Source organism: Nilaparvata lugens, chromosome 3 (genome assembly GCF_014356525.2).
Source record: "Nilaparvata lugens isolate BPH chromosome 3, ASM1435652v1, whole genome shotgun sequence".
NCBI lineage: Eukaryota > Metazoa > Arthropoda > Insecta > Hemiptera > Delphacidae > Nilaparvata > Nilaparvata lugens.
This window is the reverse complement of record NC_052506.1, coordinates 45,829,103-45,851,451: the sequence shown is the minus strand read 5'-3', so window position 1 is coordinate 45,851,451 and position 22,349 is coordinate 45,829,103. Positions and strand designations below refer to the sequence as shown.

At 43.1% G+C, this 22,349-nt stretch overlaps 1 protein-coding gene across 2 annotated transcripts; it reads right to left on the bottom strand.

Moving 5' to 3' along the window:
• Window positions 1-2,100: 2,100 nt before the first annotated feature.
• Window positions 2,101-22,004, bottom strand: LOC120350459. Of its 2 annotated transcripts, XR_005570790.1 has the most exons (4): window positions 21,788-22,004; window positions 20,576-20,706; window positions 4,170-5,075; window positions 2,101-4,029 (listed from the first exon to the last, which is right to left on the bottom strand). XR_005570790.1 is itself a non-coding variant. In XM_039423886.1 (3 exons), the coding sequence occupies exons 1-3, from the start codon at window positions 21,955-21,957 to the stop codon at window positions 4,780-4,782; spliced, it is 597 nt and encodes a 198-aa protein (XP_039279820.1). In that variant the 5' UTR covers window positions 21,958-22,004; the 3' UTR covers window positions 4,046-4,779. The 2 variants fall into 2 exon arrangements, 1 of the variants encoding a protein (XP_039279820.1); XM_039423886.1 differs by lacking the exon at window positions 2,101-4,029 and having other exon boundaries at window positions 4,046-5,075.
• Window positions 22,005-22,349: the final 345 nt, after the last annotated feature.

The following is a 22,349-nucleotide window of genomic DNA, read 5'->3' as shown; positions in this document are numbered from 1 at the left end:
AACTTCTATGACGAGAGTTTCTATCAATTGTTCCTTTTCTATCAAGACTAATTTTGTTTGTATATCCGACAGATCGCGAAAACTGCTTAAAGGGGTATTTTAAAAACTCCAGAAGTGTCCGTTGTGGAATCTGTTTGTAAAGAATGAGGAAATTCGGCCAAAATTTAACTTGGGTGAAAGAAAGGGGTTATTTATTAAAATGGCCAAATTGCTGTTGTTGATTTTCCTAATGTGAAAATATCTTGCATAGAAGTAAGGCACTTTCCCCATGGATCAATAATTCCCAAACATTGATTGTTCTACCAAAGAAAATATAAGGTAGCTTTCAATAAAAGTATTGGAGAATATATATAACAGTTCGTTGACTGTCAGTATTCCTCATCAATAGCATCAATGCTCCCCTTTTAAACAATGCTGACACATTGATGTGAATCTTACTATGATCTGGTTACTTTAGATCAGATGAAGAAAATAATTTTGATGATCGCTACTGTTTCAATTTCAATCAAATTTGACATTTCTGCTTTTAATGCCAGCTGTTATTATTATGTGAAATAAGCTCTCATTGAATGAAATCATAATCATTGGAGTCAATAATAATACTAAGGAAGCAATTTGTTTGAATATCCGACAGATCGCGAAAACTGCTTAAAGGGGTATTTTAAAAACTCCAGAAGTGTCCGTTGTGGAATCTGTTTGTAAAGAATGAGGAAATTCGGCCAAAATTTAACTTGGGTGAAAGAAAGGGGTTATTTATTAAAATGGCCAAATTGCTGTTGTTGATTTTCCTAATGTGAAAATATCTTGCATAGAAGTAAGGCACTTTCCCCATGGATCAATAATTCCCAAACATTGATTGTTCTACCAAAGAAAATATAAGGTAGCTTTCGATAAAAGTATTGGAGAATATATATAACAGTTCGTTGACTGTCAGTATTCCTCATCAATAGCATCAATGCTCCCCTTTTAAACAATGCTGACACATTGATGTGAATCTTACTATGATCTGGTTACTTTAGATCAGATGAAGAAAATAATTTTGATGATCGCTACTGTTTCAATTTCAATCAAATTTGACATTTCTGCTTTTAATGCCAGCTGTTATTATTATGTGAAATAAGCTCTCATTGAATGAAATCATAATCATTGGAGTCAATAATAATACTAAGGAAGCAATTTGTTTGAATATGTGTGTTTGTGGTGTGATGTACCAATGATCGTACAGTCCTCAAAATACAGAATAAATTTGTTCATAGGCTAGTACAAGAACGGAATAGCTTCTATCACCGTAGAAACAATATAATCTTATCTGAGGTCGATAGACGATTGTTATCTAACTTACAAGGCAAGAAATAAATAAATCTGTAATTGTATGCCTTCCAAAAAATTAGTCAATGGAAAAAACCATATATGTTTATATGCCTATGGATTAGAACAGTAAAGTTATATTTGAAGGTTAGTTTCGAAACAAACCAAGGCTAGCTCATTAACAAGTAGCAAATTGAGAAGGCAGTTCAACTAAACATCGATCATAGAAATAATATATTATTAAATTTTTCATTTTTATACTTTCGTTTCTAGGCCAAATAAGCCCGAATATTTATTTATTTAAACTACAAAAAAAATATACTTGTTAAAAATATATGAACAAATTAGCTTAGCCATATATAACGTTTGAGGGTCGATATTCTAGCGTATAAAAAACAATATAAACAAAAAAATAGGAAGAAATATTTATTTATTATGATATTCGTTATTGTTATAAACATATATATTCTTGTCTACTTTATGTTATACTAGCATGTCTATGTTCTATAATCATTAGCTGTTCATTGAAGCCAATTTGAAAGCATATCATCATAGACAAATTCTATTATTTATGTATTATTATAATTATAAAAAACTATATGATAATTTGGAAAAACTTCAAATCAGGAATTTCACCATATTTTTAAAGCTTTAAAGTTGGACACAGTGACACCACCCATTCGGCGTATTCGTTACGTCACAGAATCGGACCAATCCCGAATTAATATGTAAATTTGGCAAGATAAAATTTGGAGGAGAAATTGAAGTGAAAATTAGAAGAGGAAGACTCGAGGCCATTTTGCAAGGATCATCGGTAGGATGCAGACCTAGTCCACGTACCTAATTGTTCAAAAGCTTTAATTTCTGTTTCATGTAACTTAATCTTCGTTTTTCTGTTTTTTAAAAAAGTTGTTCCAAAGTTCCTATAATAATTGTGATATTAAGATTTTAAATTTCATTTAAATAAACCCCGAAATTATATCAGTGAAGTCTGTTCAACATTTTTCGCCACGTGGAAGGACCCAGCCGGAACGATATATTCTACGGCCGAATATATTTCGAAAAACCAAAAAACGGAAACAAAAGTCTACGTAAGTTGTTCGAATATATAAAAGGGGATCCCCATAAATCTGAGAAAATTGTACAGCGCATAAATTCGTCCATTTGAGAAAAGTCATGACTATAGTTTTAAGGGTACAAAACTTATCATAATTAATTTTTATAATATTAAATACATTTAACTATCCACGCTGTACTTAGCCAAAAGGTCTATTTTCCTTAGGCGAAACCACACCCTGAGAATAATTTTAATTATTAATTTATTCTATTTTCTGAATCACCATTTCATATTAACTTGTTTTTTCTTGTTGAACTAGTTCAGTTTATGACCCTTTCCAAGGGCTATTATCCATTTCATTTTGTTTAATTGAAGAGTACCGAACTTTCTATATAATATTTATAATTTAAAGATTCAAATCTGCTATCAACCAATATTTATTTTGTATCTATTGAAAATTATTATTCACATAATCTGTTCATTAATTTATTCAATATTTGCTGTAACAGTTTATCTCTCAGAATATATCCATATTACCGTTTTGTTAAACTGGGTTTACTTCATTATACCTCCAAATTCGTTCTTTCTCGACTGACACACATTGGTCATTCAGGACATGTCCTGTTTTGCAATAGTCAGACAGTAGCGAGTATAGTATCTATCATTAGACTATTATCTATTCTGGTGGTAAGTGGTGGTCGTTTTTCCTATCAAGTAATAAATTCTGTCATTGGGGGTATCCCACAGAATCAAATAGTAAATCGACTCCCACCGGCCTGCTACACCGAGGTGAAGTGAATCCCGCATCATCAGCCGATCAACGTTGAAAAGAGAGGTAATAGATCGTATAGACAACGTTAGAATTAAACTCGGTACTCGAAATATTTACTATTTTGGTCCAGCACTTCGCTACATAACCTATAGTATTTATCAGAGACCTGGTTCGCATGAATTTGCCATTCTACCTGTTGTTTCATGCGGTCTAATATCTTTCCAAATTATGGCACAAGTATTGGATTCTGGATATATTGGTCATCATTTGGAGAAAAGGTTCACTCCAAAGTTACTATCTCTGTCTGACCATAGTGACAACAGGATTTATTTTCAGCAGATTCAAGTTGAACTGTATTTTATTATTAAAGTGAATTTAATTCCACCTCACTATATTATAGCCACCTACCATATTAAGTTAGAGTCTCAGGTCCCTTACTTCGGCTACCTTTGTAGACCGACAAACCCTCTGTTGAGCAAATTAACTTTTTCAATCTGTCCCATCCATATACTAGTCATTCTGCTTCAATACATCGATTCAAGTGATATCGACAATTCGATTAAACAAAGATTGATCAATCTAACCTGCAAATATCTATCAGTGAATCATAACCGCAAATATTATAATTTTTCAATTATTTCATTTAATTTAACCATTTCAACTATTAAATACCTTTTTCTTTTTTTTTTTACTGTACGTCCTCCCCTCTCTACGGAGCAAAATAGGTTGCAATAGTCGTCAACCCAAGGTAAGACCCATTATACGAAGGAATCGTATTCTTGGCTGAACAATTATAACCCTAATTTATTATCATATAGTTCAAATTGTACATTTCTGTGTCCCACCTTTGGAGTAAGATCATGACACATGACGCCCCTCCAGAGACTGGGATCTGACACATGCCGACACAACGTGGGGCATTAAACATTGAGAAATATTGCTCATGGTTTATGATTGTAATTTTGGTTTAATTGTTGAAAGTTTATAATTATCAATTTTAGTGCATGTTCATGCCCCTCCCCGGAGCAGAACTTGACACATGGCGCCCAACTGTGTTAGCCTCTGATGAGACCCCTAGGCATGTACAGCTACACTATTAGATTACATAATTATTTCACTAGTACCCAGAAATTTTTTCAAACTTTGGATCAATCCCAACTTGTCAAACTTAGCCTGAATATTCATCATAACAATCCTAATCAAATTAGAGTGACATAGAACCCCAATTATTAATAAGCCATGCCCTGCATGATCAGTGTGGGTAAAAGATTTGTCAACTAGTGATGAATTTTTGGGGGAGAGAAAGAACGAACTTGAGATTGAACAGATCAATTTTGTATGTGGACTGAACCACACGAAAATTATAAAACAAGAAGGTTTCGTATCCCACCTCACAGGCAATTGCTATATGTTAGTATTATATGTCATATTTTTATTGTTAATTTTTAATGTTTATATGTTTACCTCGAACAATTGAAGGTCAACGTGCACTGAATTATCCTCTAGTCATCTCGCGGCACTAATCACTGTGATAAATATTTGTTGTTCACTTATCTCATCACTTATCTAATTTTAAGCAAATTAGCATCGATTCGCTTGTCTGCTCACACACTACCGAACTGTCACTCGAACTTCCACGCTGTCAGCCAAGAATCTGCCACTTCACCATGGAAGACTCCAACCCCAATTCGGATGTCTCGTACCCAGTAGCACTACCCTCAGGACCCAGCGCACAGGCGGATGCGGCAATAGTTGACGACGCTCCATCCAGCACTCCCACTCCAGTGGACGACGAGGCAGAGACCCCAAGGAGTCGCGAGCCCGGCAGCATATCCTCCATGGGCTTCAACACCAATAATCTGGGCCAACATTCATCCACCCAGATCGAGCTCCAGGATATACCAACCACCTCACCTCCACACGCTGCTCCTTCGATACCTGCAAATAAAGAAAAAGCATTATTTGAGGATACTTGCGGACCTCTATCAATAGCACTGGCAAATAGCACCCTTGCTACAACCGAGCAGATGATGATCGAGTTCGATGAACAGTGGAAGAAAGACCAAAAAAAACGCCAGGAAGAGAGAGACAAGGACAAAGAAGAACGGAGAGAAGAGCTCCGGCAATTATTAGCTTGCATGGAGAACAAAACTACCGCCATCCTGGGACAGGTCGACCAGAAGATTTCTGAACAAGCCCATGAAATTAAAGCTAAAATCACCGACGATTTCAACACTCGGATGGATGAGATGTCCCTAAATATGGAGAGCAAACTTACCGAATTGAACACAAACTTGCGGGTTGACATAACCAACGAAACCCAAAAGCTAGAGAAGCGGATGACGGAGAAAATAGTTGACCAAATAAAGGTGACCGAGGAACAGACCCGAGCACATTTGCAAATTGAATTAAAAAATCATCACACTAAGTGCGAAAGTGGACGCCAGCACTTAGAACAAGAGCTTAAAACTGCTATTCGAGCCGTGAGCACCTCCGTGGATCTCGTTAGTCTTAAAATTGAACAAAATACAAAGAACCAGTTAACCCTTGAGAGCCGAATAGACCACCTATCGGATCAACAGGAAAATCTAAGCGGCAAGGTCAATTCCATGCAGGATGGCATTCAAGAGCAAAAAACCCAGTTCGAAAGGAAAATAGCCGCTACAGATTTGAAAATCATGCATCTGGAATCCCGAATGACTTTGGCACCGAACCTGAATGGTGGTTGCACACCTGCTGACAATTCTAGCATGTTATCCCTCGTCAACAATCTGGAAAAATTTAATAATACGCCACAGTCCATACAGCCAAAACCTTTCATAAACCAGCTTAAATCCATACACCAACTAGTGCCTACCCCCTGGCCGATATGGCGCCTGAAACTAACCGCTCTTCTGTCGGGTGAACCACTATTGTTTTTCCACAACTGTGCCCAGGAGATAAAGACGTTCGAAGAATTCGAAAAAGTTTTCCTAGAGAAGTATTGGAGTGCAGGGAGACAACAAGGTTTGTTGGCAGAAATTGTCTCTAGCCAGTACGACACACGTGTGGATAATTCCTACACCACCTTCATCACCCGGCTCCGGTATTTGAATATGCAGCTTGATAATTCAGTACTGTCACAAAGTGAATTTTTGTGACGGATGGAGAGCCGTCGTCCAGCGAAAAATTAGCGAAATTATTCTATTTTAGAATAGGAATAGGATCGTCTGCCGGATATATTTTGTTAGATTTGTAGTTGTGTGGTTTGTAGTTGAATGGAACATTATCACCATCGCCGTCAACCCCTTTAAATTAGCAGCATTCTTATCATCTAAACGATAAGCGGCTACCGAGTCGGGTCAGTATCACTCTTCATGAAATTTCTGGAATAGAAATATTGTTTACCGGCCTGAATTAGTGTAGTAATTAGTATCAGTGTCGTCATTAGCTGCACCCTTATCATCAGCACTAGTGGATTCAAACCCTGTCACATGACTAGTGGCGTGATCGTCTTTTCAGACTCCCATTGGTCAGCAAGCCCCTTTTCCCCCGGCCTCCTAACTTTCAGCGACCCGGTGTGGCTTCAAGAAGACCTGGGAGAGAGCAGTTGTTCGGTGGTTGAGCGTGAGATTGGGTCGCGAATCTCCTCTCCTTACGACGTTACCGACACTAATTATTATTCTATCTTGTGTTAACGTAGAATATTGTAGGTCGAGTTCCGAACAACTCGGAGTTAGAATTCCCTTGTGGGTTTTTCTTTCTTGTCAGCTATTTTTTTTTCCCGAACTCGTATCACTGGGGGTGAACGAGTTATTCTTGGTTTTGAAACCTGTAAGGGATCTCAAGTTTGTGCTACAAACAGTTGAGTGGGGAAATTTAGCTAGGCTCTTATAGCAGATTAATTTTGAGGGCTTAATTCTTAAGTCTCAACTCTGTCGCTTCACGACGTTTAAGTTTAGTGCGGGAATTTGTTTGCTATTCTCCATATTTAATTCTGCAGTGATTCAGGTAACTGTATGTTAGGACTGGTCACTTGTGTGCATTTCCTCTTCTGTAATAAGGTAATCTCAGTTTTTTTTAGGGATGTATTTTCCTTATTAATTTTCATACTATAGAGTGGCCCTGTATTTTAAATTCGCTTAGCAGTTTCTGACTTGCTGTAATTCCAAGTAGGGAAAGCCCAATCCTTTTCCTAGAGAACTCAGGTGCAGCTTGAGCTCGTCCTCGTCGAAGTTTCTAGACTGCGACATCCTTGCTCTTTCTCTCTCTTAACTTTTCCTATTCTATAATCCTTCTAGCTCTCAGGTACAGCTTGAGGACTTCCTCGCCGAAGTTTCTAGACTGCGGCAACCTTTCTCTTTCTCTCTCTTAACTTTTCCTATTCTATAATCCTTCTAGCTCTCAGGTACAGCTTGAGAACGTCCTCGCCGAAGTCCCCAGACTGCGGCATCCTTTCTCTTACTTTCTCTTCACTTTCCCTATTCTAAAATCCTTCCTGCTCTCAGGCGCAGCTTGAGAACGTCCTTGTTGAAGTCACAGACTGCAACGCCTCCTGCTCTCAGGTGCAGCTTGAGAACGTCCTTGTCGAAGTCACAGACTGCGACGCTTCCTGCTCTCAGGTACAGCTTGAGAATGTCCTTGTTGAAGTCACAGACTGCGACGCTTCCTGCTCTCAGGTGCAGCTTGAGAACGTCCTGTCGAAGTCACAGACTGCAACGCCTCCTGCTCTCAGGTGCAGCTTGAGAACGTCCTTGTCGAAGTCACAGACTGCGACGCTTCCTGCTCTCAGGTACAGCTTGAGAACGTCCTTGTCGAAGTCACAGACTGCGACGCTTCCTGCTCTCAGGTGCAGCTTGAGAACGTCCTTGTTGAGTCACAGACTGCAACGCCTCCTGCTCTCAGGTGCAGCTTGAGAACGTCCTGTCGAAGTCACAGACTGCGACGCTTCCTGCTCTCAGGTACAGCTTGAGAACGTCCTTGTTGAAGTCACAGACTGCAACGCTCCTGCTCTCAGGTGCAGCTTGAGAACGTCCTTGTCGAAGTCACAGACTGCGACGCTTCCTGCTCTCAGGTACAGCTTGAGGACATCCTTGTCGAAGTCACAGACTGTGACGCTTCCTGCTCTCAGGTACAGCTTGAGAACGTCCTCGCCGAAGTCCCCAGACTGCGGCATCCTTTCTCTTACTTTCTCTTCACTTTCCCTATTCTAAAATCCTTCCTGCTCTCAGGTGCAGCTTGAGAACGTCCTTGTTGAAGTCACAGACTGCAACGCCTCTTGCTCTCAGGTGCAGCTTGAGAACGTCCTTGTCGAAGTCACAGACTGCGACGCTTCCTGCTCTCAGGTGCAGCTTGAGAACGTCCTTGTCGAAGTCACAGACTGCGACGCTTCCCACTCTCAGGTGCAGCTTGAGAACGTCCTTGTCGAAGTCCCAGACTGCGACGCTTCCTGCTCTCAGGTACAGCTTGAGAACGTCCTTGTTGAAGTCACAGACTGCAACGCTTCCTGCTCTCAGGTGCAGCTTGAGAACGTCCTTGTTGAAGTCACAGACTGCAACACTTCCCGCTCTCAGGTACAGCTTGAGAACGTCCTCGCTGAAGTCCCCAGACTGCGGCATACTTCCTCTTACTCTCTCTTCACCTTTCCTATTCTATAATCCTTCTAGCTCTCAGGTACAGTTTGAGAACGTCCTTGCCGAAGTTCCCAGACTGCGGCATCCTCTCTCTTCCTTCCTCTTAATTTTTCCTTCCCTGTATAGTGCGAGATCTCAGTTCCAGACTCGAGATCGTTCCCGTCGCGGTCCTCAGACCAGCGAGAGGTGTAGGAAACCTTATGTAGAGCAGGATCTCAGTCACAGATTAGAGATCGACCCTGTCGCGGTTCTCAGACCAGCGAGAAGCTTAGGAGAATCCTTGTAAACCCTTACCTATCCTCTCATAATAGTCGACATACTGACTATTAATTTAAAAGCGTTTCGGACGATTGAGAGTGATTCCAATACCCTTAAGGGCAGTTACAGATTGGCCCTTAATAACCGGCGCGCTGTCATCAGACTAGCGCGGAAATCCTGTTTAGCAGTTTCAGAATTGCTGAAAATCCTTTCGCAGCTGCAGGCTCGCGATTCAGAAATCCGATACCTGAAACCTCAGCCTTTGAGCTTTAGTTATCATAAAATTGTAATAGATATACTATCTTTAGCTAGCAGGTTCAGCTTGCTGAGAACTATATCGCGGTTCACAGATCGCGAGTTATTAAACCAAACCCCATTAGTTATAGGAAGGAACAATCCTATTAACGAATCTCCATTCCCCAGGCCCGATAAAATTCCCTATACCTCAAACTCGGTATACCATATCCTGTACCTTATACCGCTTACGCCTCTCCAATCATATTGATCTAATACCGGGTGCGCAGGTTCAGTCTGCACACCGACAGCCCGCAGTCTCAGATTGCGAAAACCGTAACAAAAATTCTATATCATTCCTTGTTAAGCTCCATCCCGAGTTCCTCCACCTACAACCTTTATTCCGGGCTTGCAGGTACAGCTTTGCTCGCCGTCAACTCGCAGTTGGTTCAGATTGCGTACTACCTTTACAAATATAATTATTTGTGGGGATCTGATATCCGGATCCGTATCCTTGGTTAAGGTCACCTCAATTCTCCTTAACACCCAACCTGAATTCCAAGAGCCAACAACGGCACGGGCACACACTCTTCCCTTCAAATTAAATACCTTCCGCCAAAGACAGAGGGTAAAGAATCAGGACAAGGGGAGAAGTGTAGGTCCAGTATCTCCACCAGTCAATATGGTCACCGACCCCGACCCATACCCGACTGTAGCTAGTCCGCGTCATAGCAATACTTCACAATTATTAGAAAACCTAGAGTGTGGAATAGGAATTCCTAATAAAACTGACGTCTCCCAACGTGAGGCTAAGACGTCTGGCGCCCAAGTAGATCGTGAGCAAAGGTTAAGTAAACCCCAGTGCACGATGTCAGAACGGGGAGAGGAGTCTACACTCCAAGAGTACGAGGAGGACCAGGGAGATCACGAGACAGACACCACGGAGCGAGAAACCGACCCTCGAGTGTCGTGGGTATACCGGCTGAGTAAGGAGGAAGCGGTCAGCTACCTGGAGAGTCTTGGCCTGTCGGCAGTGGGGACTCTGACGGAGCTGAGGAGGAGGATGGTTGAACACCATCGGTCCCGGACCGCTGCGACCTCTCAGACTCGCCGGGACGATGCTATTCCAGGCACAAGCCGTGTCTACTCCGAGCCGTCCCTCCACAACAGAGTGAATCGACCAACAGGTATAGAGCCGGCACCACACCGCTCTTCAGGCACGTATAGTCAGGGCGCTGTATGTGATAAGGTAAGAAGTTGGAATTTACGTTTTGATGGTGTATCAGATGCTCCCAGTTTTATCGAGAGGCTCACTGAACTTCAGAGCGCATATGGGATATCTGGGGAACAATCTCTTATAGCCCTACCAGAGCTGATGGTGAGAGGGGCCCTACTTTGGATGCGGAATCGTCGCTCCCAGTGGAGGACGTGGGCTGACTTTGTAGAGGCGTTTAAACTCCGATACTATACCCATACTTATAGTGACGATCTTGAAAGTCAAATCATTGCAAGGAAGCAGAGGGAGGGCGAACCGGCTGATGAGTATGCCGAAGCCCTACTCACTTTAATGAGGAGATTAGGAAGTTACGACGGGGATAGGATATATCAGAGGGTGTATCAGAATTTATTACCCAGATATAAGTTACATGTCCGAAGTGTAGGAGCCCAAAACATAGACCAACTGTTAGATATAACTAGGGAATATGAGGCAATCCGTGCTGAGGAAAAACACTCTAGGTTGTCCTCATGGAATACTAAAATCGAGAACAATAAATGGGGAGAAAATTCAGCTAAGGCAACTACTAAACCACGGGAGACTAAAGTGATAGAAGAGAGTAGTACTAGTCAGGGTCCTGTGTGCTGGAATTGTAAAAAGACAGGACATTGGAGGTCAACTTGCCCCGAGCTTTCTCAGTGTAAGGAATGTGGGAAAAATCATGATCAGTGTAACTGTAAGTCCCAGAGTAAAAGATCGTCGGGAAATTCAGTAATTCATTCAACAAAGATTTTAAGCCCCAGAACCGTGTCAGGAGATACACGGACTTTCATTGATGTGAGTTTGGCGAACCAGAAATTTGTCGCTTTGATTGATACCGGATCGGAAAAATCCTACATCAGTACACAAGTTCTGAGAGCATTAGAACGTGAGGGGTCAGTAAAGAAAGAAAACTGCACACATAAAGCGATACTCGCTGATGGGAAGTCTGCTCTCCTCTCGATAAAAGTTTTTACCCAATTGAAAATAGAAAATATTTCTGTTTCTTTCCAGGCTGTAGTGATGGAAGGCCTTAAGCCTGACGTGTTGCTAGGAGTGTCATTTATGATTCAGCATAATTTAACTATCAATATGAGGCATAATAGAGTAGAATGGGAACCAGAGATAGTGGGAGCTATAAGTGGTAGTAAGAGTTCAGCGAATACTTCTAAGGTGTCGACTGTAGCCGCCGTTAGACCAAGTAGGAAGGTCGGAGATAACGGGGTGTACATGTATGTAGGAGTAGAGGGGGTGGACCTGAATGCTGCTATAAATACCTCATCTCAAAAGTCATACGTTTCTAGTGAGATCGCGAAACGTCTTAAGATAGAAGGAGAGACCACTTTGCCGGTCACTGTATGTGGCAAGGAGTATAAGTGGCAAGTGTCAGTTGTCCCAGATATTGAACCTCGTATGATTTTAGGAGTGGAAAATCTGCGGAAGATGGGAGCTGTATTAGAAATGCAATCCCAGGGAGTCCGATTACGGAGTAGGGAAGGGGAAGGTAGGTTATCAGTTGTCTCTGAGCAGGAGAAATTCGATAATTTTCTGGAAGAAGAAATCCGGAAATTCTCTTCACTCCCAGGACGGACCCATATCTTGAAACACAAAATAAAACTCCAGGGGGGAGTTGAACCCTTCAGACTTCGTCCCTATCCCAGGAACCCTATCATGCAAAAAGTGATCGATGAGGAAGTCGATACAATGCTTGAACAGGGAGTCATAGAACCCAGCTGTAGCTCGTGGAGTTCTCCTATCGTATTAGTAAAAAAATCGAATGGGAAAATAAGGTTTTGTATTGATTTTCGTAAACTTAATTCTGTGACTCATAGAGATGCTTACCCCCTCCCAAATATGACCGGTATTTTAGACAGGCTTCGCGATGCTAAGTATATATCTACTATTGATCTGAAGAGTGGTTATTGGCAAGTCCCGTTAGATGAGGAGAGTAAAGAATTGACTGCTTTCATAGTGCCGGGCAGAGGTCTATTTCAATTTAAAGTGATGCCTTTCGGCTTACACTCAGCTGGAGCTACCTTTCAACATTTGCTAGATCAGGTGATAGGGCCTAAACTCGAACCGTATGCGTTCGCGTACTTAGACGATGTGGTAGTATTAGGGGAGACTCTTGAATCCCATAGAGAACATCTCGCAGAGGATTTCCAGAGGTTGAGAGATGCAGGTCTAATTATAAATAAAGATAAGTGCAATTTTCTGAAATCTGAGCTGAAATACTTAGGTCATATTGTGACAGAGCAAGGCCTCCGTACCGACCCGGGAACGATTAGAGCTGTTAGAGATTTCCCTACCCCGCAGCGTGTTAAATCTCTCAGGAGCTTCCTGGGGTTAGCCTCCTGGTACCGTAGGTTCGTCCCTAATTTTTCAGAGCTAGCAAATCCGTTACATCGTTTGTTAAAGTTGAAGGTGAATTGGCAGTGGGGAGAAGAGGAGGAAACGGCATTTCAGAAAATCAAAGATGCTTTAACCTGTGCCCCAGTATTAACCTACCCTCATTTTGAGTTGCCCTTTGTGATTCAGACCGATGCCTCCGACGAAGGGTTGGGAGCTGTCTTGACTCAGGAGATTAATGGTGAGGAGAAAGTTATTGCTTATGCGCCCCTATCGCTATTGGTCGAGAGAACGACGATAGCTGGGTAAAGAAAATTAAATCATTACTGATTGCAGACCCCGAGAAATTCCCCGACTATACAGTTAGAGATGGGTTTATGTATAGACATATTTGGCCTAGGAGGCGGCTCCAGGAAGAGCAGAGTGCTGAGGGGTGGAAGCTTTGTGTCCCAGTGTCGCTCTGAAGTTTTACAACAAAATCATAATGCTCCAACCGCGGGTCACTTTGGCATATATCGTACATATGACAAGATAGCGCGCCTATATTATTGGCCTGGATTGTTTAATGATGTTGCCACCTATGTACGGAGGTGTGATGACTGCATTAAAATTAAGGTAGAACAGAGGACCCCATATGGTCGCATGAAAAATCCCCATAAATTGTTTCACCCTTGGGAGACTGTCAGTACTGACTTAGTCGGCCCGTTACCCCGTTCCAAGTTAGGACACCATTACATAGTTGTGTTTCAAGATCAGTTCACTAAGTGGACGGAAGTGACCGCCCTATCTAAAGCAGATAGCGCAGGAGTCACGAAAGCTATCCGTGAATTGATTGTCACACGGTATGGAGCACCTAGGATGCTCATTTGTGACAATGGAACCCAATACACTAGCAAGTATTTTCGCTCGTATTGTGAGGATAATGGCGTGAATGTGTTTTTCACCCCCCCATATTCTCCTAGTTGTAATCCTACTGAAAGAGTAAACCGTGTACTCAAAACTATGATACAAATCTTTGTAGGAGAGAACCACTCGGATTGGGACCGATATTTAAGAGAATTTTGTTTTGCGATGAATACAACTATTCATCAAGGTACCCAATATACTCCAGCTTATCTCAACTTCGGTAGGGAATTGAGGGCTCCAGGTGAGTCCGCATTCGAGTCTCAAGACGATCCACGTACGCAAGGTTTTGAAAGTAGTCAGGCCACGCTACAGAAAAATATTAAGGTATTAATTCAAACCAGGAAAATTGTAGTGGATAATTTGGATAAAGCATATAGGGATGCTAGCCGTTATTATAATCTTCGGAGGCGAGATGTTAAGTTATCCCCAGGTCAGTTGATATATAAGAGAGAACATTATTTATCTTCGGGAGTTGACCAGTTTGCCGCGAAACTCGCTCCAAAGTTCTCAGGCCCCTGGGAGGTGGTCGAGATATTGAGTCCTACAGTAGTGAAGGTTAAAGTAGCAGAGAATAAATCTGTGACTGTTCATGTGAAAGACATTAAGTTGTTACCCCCATGTGTAGAGGAGGAGGAGGAGGAATCTAGCTCAGACGAACAGGCGAACGCAAATTGCGTTGGTGGAGTGAAGTGCGGGTTGCCTATACTAGCCTTAGACTGTGCAAGGTGCGGGAGAAGCACTTTATTCAACTAGTTATTACGTTTCCCGTTAGATGCCGCGACAGGGTTGATTCACTGGTTTCTTGCTCCTTCTCTCGTTGTCGCATCGCATAAGACGTTCGAACCTTTTCTTTCAGGATATTTTTGTTATCTGTTTATTGTAGGGTTGCTTTTATCACGTTCCCGATAATGATAATCTTGTCTTTCTACACTGTCAATACCTGAATATTTTTGTATAAGCCCATCTAGTCGTCTTTCTATTGCTTCAGTAGTGCTTCGACTCTCTTAGCAGTATGGCGCCTTGTCTTGGTCTACTTGATCGCTTTTTATCCATCGCTGAAATGCGTTCACGTAATGTGAAAAGTAGGGAGGATGGTGTGGTTGTAGCCGGTATTCCCGACGTCGCCTTGTACGTTCAACGCCAATTCCCCCCCCCCTCCTTATTAGGAGTGGGGTGTCACAAAGTGAATTTTTGTGACGGATGGAGAGCCGTCGTCCAGCGAAAAATTAGCGAAATTATTCTATTTTAGAATAGGAATAGGATCGTCTGCCGGATATATTTTGTTAGATTTGTAGTTGTGTGGTTTGTAGTTGAATGGAACATTATCACCATCGCCGTCAACCCCTTCAAAATTAGCAGCATTTGTATCATCTAAACGATAAGCGGCTACCGAGTCGGGTCAGTATCGCTCTTCATGAAATTTCTGGAATAGAAATATTGTTTACCGGCCTGAATTAGTGTAGTAATTAGTATCAGTGTCGTCATTAGCTGCACCCTTATCATCAGCACTAGTGGATTCAAACCCTGTCACATGACTAGTGGCGTGATCGTCTTTTCAGACTCCCATTGGTCAGCAAGCCCCTTTTCCCCCGGCCTCCTAACTTTCAGCGACCCGGTGTGGCTTCAAGAAGACCTGGGAGAGAGCAGTTGTTCGGTGGTTGAGCGTGAGATCGGGTCGCGAATCTCCTCTCCTTACGACGTTACCGACACTAATTATTATTCTATCTTGTGTTAACGAAGAATATTGTAGGTCGAGTTCCGAACAACTCGGAGTTAGAATTCCCTTGTGGGTTTTTCTTTCTTGTCAGCTATTTTTTTTTTCCCGAACTCGTATCACTGGGGGTGAACGAGTTATTCTTGGTATTGAAACCTGTAAGGGATCTCAAGTTTGTGCTACAAACAGTTGAGTGGGGAAATTTAGCTAGGCTCTTATAGCAGATTAATTTTGAGGGCTTAATTCTTAAGTCTCAACTCTGTCGCTCCACGACGTTTAAGTTTAGTGCGGGAATTTGTTTGCTATTCTCCGTATTTAATTCTGCAGTGATTCAGGTAACTGTATGTTAGGACTGGTCACTTGTGTGCATTTCCTCTTCTGTAATAAGGTAATCTCAGTTTTTTTTAGGGATGTATTTTCCTTATTAATTTTCATACTATAGAGTGGCCCTGTATTTTGAATTCACTTAGCAGTTTCTGACTTGCTGTAATTCCAAGTAGGGAAAGCCCAATCCTTTTCCTAGAGAACTCAGGTGCAGCTTGAGCTCGTCCTCGTCGAAGTTTCTAGACTGCGACATCCTTGCTCTTTCTCTCTCTTAACTTTTCCTATTCTATAATCCTTCTAGCTCTCAGGTACAGCTTGAGGACTTCCTCGCCGAAGTTTCTAGACTGCGGCAACCTTTCTCTTTCTCTCTCTTAACTTTCCCTATTCTATAATCCTTCTAGCTCTCAGGTACAGCTTGAGAACGTCCTCGCCGAAGTCCCCAGACTGCGGCATCCTTTCTCTTACTTTCTCTTCACTTTCCCTATTCTAAAATCCTTCCTGCTCTCAGGCGCAGCTTGAGAACGTCCTTGTTGAAGTCACAGACTGCAACGCCTCCTGCTCTCAGGTGCAGCTTGAGAACGTCCTTGTCGAAGTCACAGACTGCGACGCTTCCTGCTCTCAGGTACAGCTTGAGACGTCCTTGTCGAAGTCACAGACTGCGACGCTTCCTGCTCTCAGGTGCAGCTTGAGAACGTCCTTGTTGAAGTCACAGACTGCAACGCCTCCTGCTCTCAGGTGCAGCTTGAGAACGTCCTTGTCGAAGTCACAGACTGCGACGCTTCCTGCTCTCAGGTACAGCTTGAGAACGTCCTTGTTGAAGTCACAGACTGCGACGCTTCCTGCTCTCAGGTGCAGCTTGAGAACGTCCTTGTTGAAGTCACAGACTGCAACGCCTCCTGCTCTCAGGTGCAGCTTGAGAACGTCCTTGTCGAAGTCACAGACTGCGACGCTTCCTGCTCTCAGGTACAGCTTGAGAACGTCCTGTTGAAGTCACAGACTGCAACGCTCCTGCTCTCAGGTGCAGCTTGAGAACGTCCTTGTCGAAGTCACAGACTGCGACACTTCCGGCTCTCAGGTACAGCTTGAGGACGTCCTTGTCGAAGTCACAGACTGCGACGCTTCCTGCTCTCAAGTATAGCTTGAGAATGTCCTCGCCGAAGTCCCCAGACTGCGGCATCCTTTCTCTTACTTCCTCTTCACTTTCCCTATTCTAAAATCCTTCCTGCTCTCAGGTGCAGCTCGAGAACGTCCTTGTCGAAGTCACAGACTGCGACGCTTCCTGCTCTCAGGTACAGCTTGAGAACGTCCTTGTCGAAGTCACAGACTGCGACGCTTCCTGCTCTCAGGTACAGCTTGAGAACGTCCTCGCCGAAGTCCCCAGACTGCGGCATCCTTTCTCTTACTTCCTCTTCACTTTCCCTATTCTAAAATCCTTCCTGCTCTCAGGCGCAGCTTGAGAACGTCCTTGTTGAAGTCACAGACTGCAACGCTCCTGCTCTCAGGTGCAGCTTGAGAACGTCCTGTTGAAGTCACAGACTGCGACGCTTCCTGCTCTCAGGTACAGCTTGAGAACGTCCTTGTCGAAGTCACAGACTGCGACGCTTCCTGCTCTCAGGTGCAGCTTGAGAACGTCCTTGTTGAAGTCACAGACTGCAACGCCTCCTGCTCTCAGGTGCAGCTTAAGAACGTCCTTGTCGAAGTCACAGACTGCGACGCTTCCTGCTCTCAGGTACAGCTTGAGAACGTCCTTGTCGGAGTCACAGACTGCGACGCTTCCTGCTCTCAGGTGCAGCTTGAGAACGTCCTTGTTGAAGTCACAGACTGCAACGCCTCCTGCTCTCAGGTGCAGCTTGAGAACGTCCTTGTCGAAGTCACAGACTGCGACGCTTCCTGCTCTCAGGTACAGCTTGAGAACGTCCCTGTTGAAGTCACAGACTGCAACGCCTCCTGCTCTCAGGTGCAGCTTGAGAACGTCCTTGTCGGAGTCACAGACTGCGACGCTTCCGGCTCTCAGGTACAGCTTGAGGACGTCCTTGTCGAAGTCACAGACTGCGACGCTTCCTGCTCTCAAGTATAGCTTGAGAACGTCCTCGCCGAAGTCCCCAGACTGCGGCATCCTTTCTCTTACTTCCTCTTCACTTTCCCTATTCTAAAATCCTTCCTGCTCTCAGGTACAGCTTGAGAACGTCCTTGTTGAAGTCACAGACTGCAACGCCTCCTGCTCTCAGGTGCAGCTTGAGAACGTCCTTGTCGAAGTCACAGACTGCGACGCTTCCTGCTCTCAGGTACAGCTTGAGAACGTCCTCGCCGAAGTCCCCAGACTGCGGCATCCTTTCTCTTACTTTCTCTTCACTTTCCCTATTCTAAAATCCTTCCTGCTCTCAGGTACAGCTTGAGAACGTCCTTGTTGAAGTCACAGACTGCAACGCCTCCTGCTCTCAGGTGCAGCTTGAGAACGTCCTTGTCGAAGTCACAGACTGCGATGCTTCCTGCTCTCAGGTGCAGCTTGAGAACGTCCTTGTCGAAGTCACAGACTGTGACGCTTCCCACTCTCAGGTGCAGCTTGAGAACGTCCTTGTCGAAGTCCCAGACTGCTACGCTTCCTGCTCTCAGGTACAGCTTGAGAACGTCCTTGTTGAAGTCACAGACTGCAATGCTTCCTGCTCTCAGGTGCAGCTTGAGAACGTCCTTGTTGAAGTCACAGACTGGAACGCTTCCCGCTCTCAGGTACAGCTTGAGAACGTCCTCGCCGAAGTCCCCAGACTGCGGCATACTTCCTCTTACTCTCTCTTCACCTTCCCTATTCTATAATCCTTCTAGCTCTCAGGTACAGTTTGAGAACGTCCTTGCCGAAGTTCCCAGACTGCGGCATCCTCTCTCTTCCTTCCTCTTAATTTTTCCTACCCTCTATAGTGCGAGATCTCAGTTCCAGACTCGAGATCGTTCCCGTCGCGGTCCTCAGACCAGCGAGAGGTGTAGGAAACCTTATGTAGAGCAGGATCTCAGTCACAGATTAGATATCGACCCTGTCGCGGTTCTCAGACCAGCGAGAAGCTTAGGAGAATCCTTGTAAACCCTTCCCTATCCTCTCATAATAGTCGACATACTGACTATTAATTTAAAAGCGTTTCGGACGATTGAGAGTGATTCCAATACCCTCAAGGGCAGTTACAGATTGGCTCTTAATAACCGGCGCGCTGTCATCAGACTAGCGCGGAAATGGTGTTTAGCAGTTTCAGAATTGCTGAAAATCCTTTCGCAGCTGCAGGCTCGCGATCCAGAAATCCGACACCCGAAACCTCATCCTTTGAGCTTTAGTTATCATAAAATTGTAATAGATATACTATCTTTAGCTAGCAGGTTCAGCTTGCTGAGAACTATATCGCGGTTCACAGATCGCGAGTTATTGAACCAAACCCCATTAGTTATAGGAAGGAACAATCCTATTAACAAATCTCCATTCCCCAGGCCCGATAAAATATTCCCTATACCTCAAACTCGGTATACCATATCCTGTACCTTATACCGCTTACGCCTCTCCAATCATATTGATCTAATACCGGGTGCGCAGGTTCAGTCTGCACACCGACAGCCCGCAGTCTCAGATTGCGAAAACCGTAACAAAAATTCTATATCATTCCTTGTTGAGCTCCATCCCGAGTTCCTCCACCTACAACCTTTATTCCGGGCTTGCAGGTACAGCTTTGCTCGCCGTCAACTCGCAGTTGGTTCAGATTGCGTACTACCTTTACAAATATAATTATTTGTGGGGATCTGATATCTGGATCCGTATCCTTGGTTAAGGTCACCTCAATTCTCCTTAACACCCAACCTGAATTCCAAGAGCCGAGGGCCGAATCGGCCAACAATGGCACGGGCACACACTCTTCCCTTCAAATTAAATACCTCCCGCCAAAGACAGAGGGTAAAGAATCAGGACAAGGGGAGAAGTGTAGGTCCAGTATCTCCACCAGTCAATACGGTCACCGACCCCGACCCATACCCGACTGTAGCTAGTCCGCGTCATAGCAATACTTCGCAATTATTAGAAAACCTAGAGGGTGGAATAGGACATTCTAATAGTACCCGAACCCGTGTTGGTAAGATTAATCATAGATAAAATGCCGAGATACATACGACTCGCATTGGCCACCCACCAAGTTACCAGCTTCAAAGAGCTGGAAAATTATCTACATTGTCTACAGACCGTGGATGACAAGCCTCAAGGTCGAAATAGACAGAGCGACTTCCGCCAGAATGACCATGCTCCCAATCAACATCCGCTTGCCACCATCTCACCGAACTACGCACCCCACCGCAAACCGGAGAACATAGAGAAAAAGTCTAGTCCCGAGGATAGTGTAGCCATGGACGTAGACCAACCCATGAAAATTGAGGAGGTGCAGAAGCCCCTAGATATGGATATAGATCTTCCCAAAACTGATGGTATCAAGCCACAGGTTGCGTCCTTCAAGGAAGATGTTGTAGTGAAGCCTCCTGAGGACGTCGTTTGTAAAAATGAGGATGTTGATAGTGAGATTAGGAGAGGTGTGAGGAAAGAGGAGGAGACTGCTAGAAGCAACTATGAGGAAGAACTAAGAAGAGAAGAGGATAGGAGCAACTTCAGAGAAGATGTTAGGAAAATAGAGGAGAATAACCTGACTAACAACGACCAATCCTTCCAAACCTGTCTACCCCTCGAGATCATCAGCACCAGAACGGAAGAGACGTCCCAGATCATGGCGCCAGCAAACAACTACAGTACAAGCATGGAGGATCAACCTACCCAGCATGTCCATGTTGGAGCCGATCCATATCCCGCCGAACACAGAGAGGAGCCGGAGGACGCCATCCACCAATCCGAGGGACAGCCCGAACCGTCGATGGCCGGCACCACCAATCCACCGAAGACACCTCCTGTAACAGATAAAACCGGCAAACATCATAACCTGTCACATTATCACAATAACAGAAGACGAAGAAAATATCACAGAAAATCAGGACAACAATTAAGCAGGAAGCAAGTTCAAAAAATAAGAACAGTATTTAGAAGGATTCGCCAACACCACCATCAAGTCAAATTAAAGTCAATCACTCTTCATCCAATCACCACTCAGAAAAGAAGCAGGAAATCAGTTTTAAAGAAACAACAAACATTCCGGAGATTCCACAGTCCTCCCCATCATATGAAATCAAAATCAAGTACAGTCCGCACCCACATGGAGGATAGAAAAACCCTATCCAGAAAAATCAACAATCTCCGCAAACATGTTAAGTTTAAAAACACTAAACTTCATGTTACCAGTCTGAAAGGAGGAACTATGTTCGAAAAAACCCACAACCACTACCGGCATGTGCGGTGGAAGCCAACTAAATTAACAACAATTCAAGGAAAACGGCTTATTACGAAAAGGATCCACCTCCATCGCCGCCATACCAGATTTAAACAATTAATAAATAGCAGGACGGTCAAAAATCAACAAAGATTCTCACTCCAATTAGTATGAAAAATACCGAATGAGGGACAGCAGAACGGGAATTTAATTCAACTCCATTAAATAATAACAGCGAAGCTTCATATGTCAACAATATTATACACACTGGATTTCATCTTAGCGGTTGAGATTGTCTCCAATAACAACAACATAGTAAACATAACCTGAACATGTCTTATTTCATCTCTTATTGGAGTATTTAAGAAGCCAGCATCTATTCACAACTTATTTATCATCATTATGTTACACGAAAGATCTTCAATCAAGACAACTTTAAAGAATATTCAGCATTACTGAAGAATTTTATATCACACAACATCGTCAACAAAGATCCAGTTTGCAGTATCAGCCTAGCTAACCTAAGAAAAAGGTACAACAGCTAATGAAGTAAACAAACGCAACGAAAGGATAAATAAACATTAGCGGTTAGTGAGATAAGCAGGCATCGGTTTAACAAATGATGATAAAGAAAGTAAACAATTTTTTATGCCTGTAATACTCACCGTGTAAATATTATGATAGCTTGTCCACAACGAGGCGAGGTCGCGTTCCCACTCAAACCCAAACAAACTTCCATGGGCATCTTGTTACAGACCTGGAAAAGGAAATTATTATTAAAAATAAGGCCAGATAAATTTGTCCAACTAAAAATCTGTGCACAAATTGCGTACATATTATTAAATGTAATATTGAGAATATTAAACTAAGCATTTGGCCTGAACACACAGAAAATTGTTTCGAGATTATAAAAATCGATAGCCAGCTGTAAGCAAACAAACGCATCAAGCAAAAGTGCCAACTTCACAAATGCCAAAAATTGTAAAATCGTTCGAGGTAATATTGTATTTATAAATGTATATCATGTAAAAAACCAATGAGAAAAACCAAAAATAATTTTATGTTTATTATAATATGTCTATTTTATGTTATTGCATGAAAAAAGAATTAGATATCGACCCATAACCTCAAAGATATGAAGTAATAGCTCAAAATATGCAAAAGAATCGATTCGTCTAGTCTGTACCAAATTTAAGCATATAATACCTACTGATTAATGTAAAGTTA

Excerpts from the sequence above, each read along its gene's own strand:
- LOC120350459 (XM_039423886.1), bottom strand. The coding sequence starts at position 21,957 with ATGTACGCAATTTGTGCACAGATTTTTAGTTGGACAAATTTATCTGGC. Across the intron at positions 20,707-21,787 it reads GCTATCATAATATTTACACG|GAGGTGTCTTCGGTGGATTG; the intron begins GTGAGTATTACA and ends TATCTGTTACAG. Across the intron at positions 5,076-20,575 it reads CTCCAACATGGACATGCTGG|GTATCGAAGGAGCAGCGTGT; the intron begins GTAGGTTGATCC and ends CTTTATTTGCAG.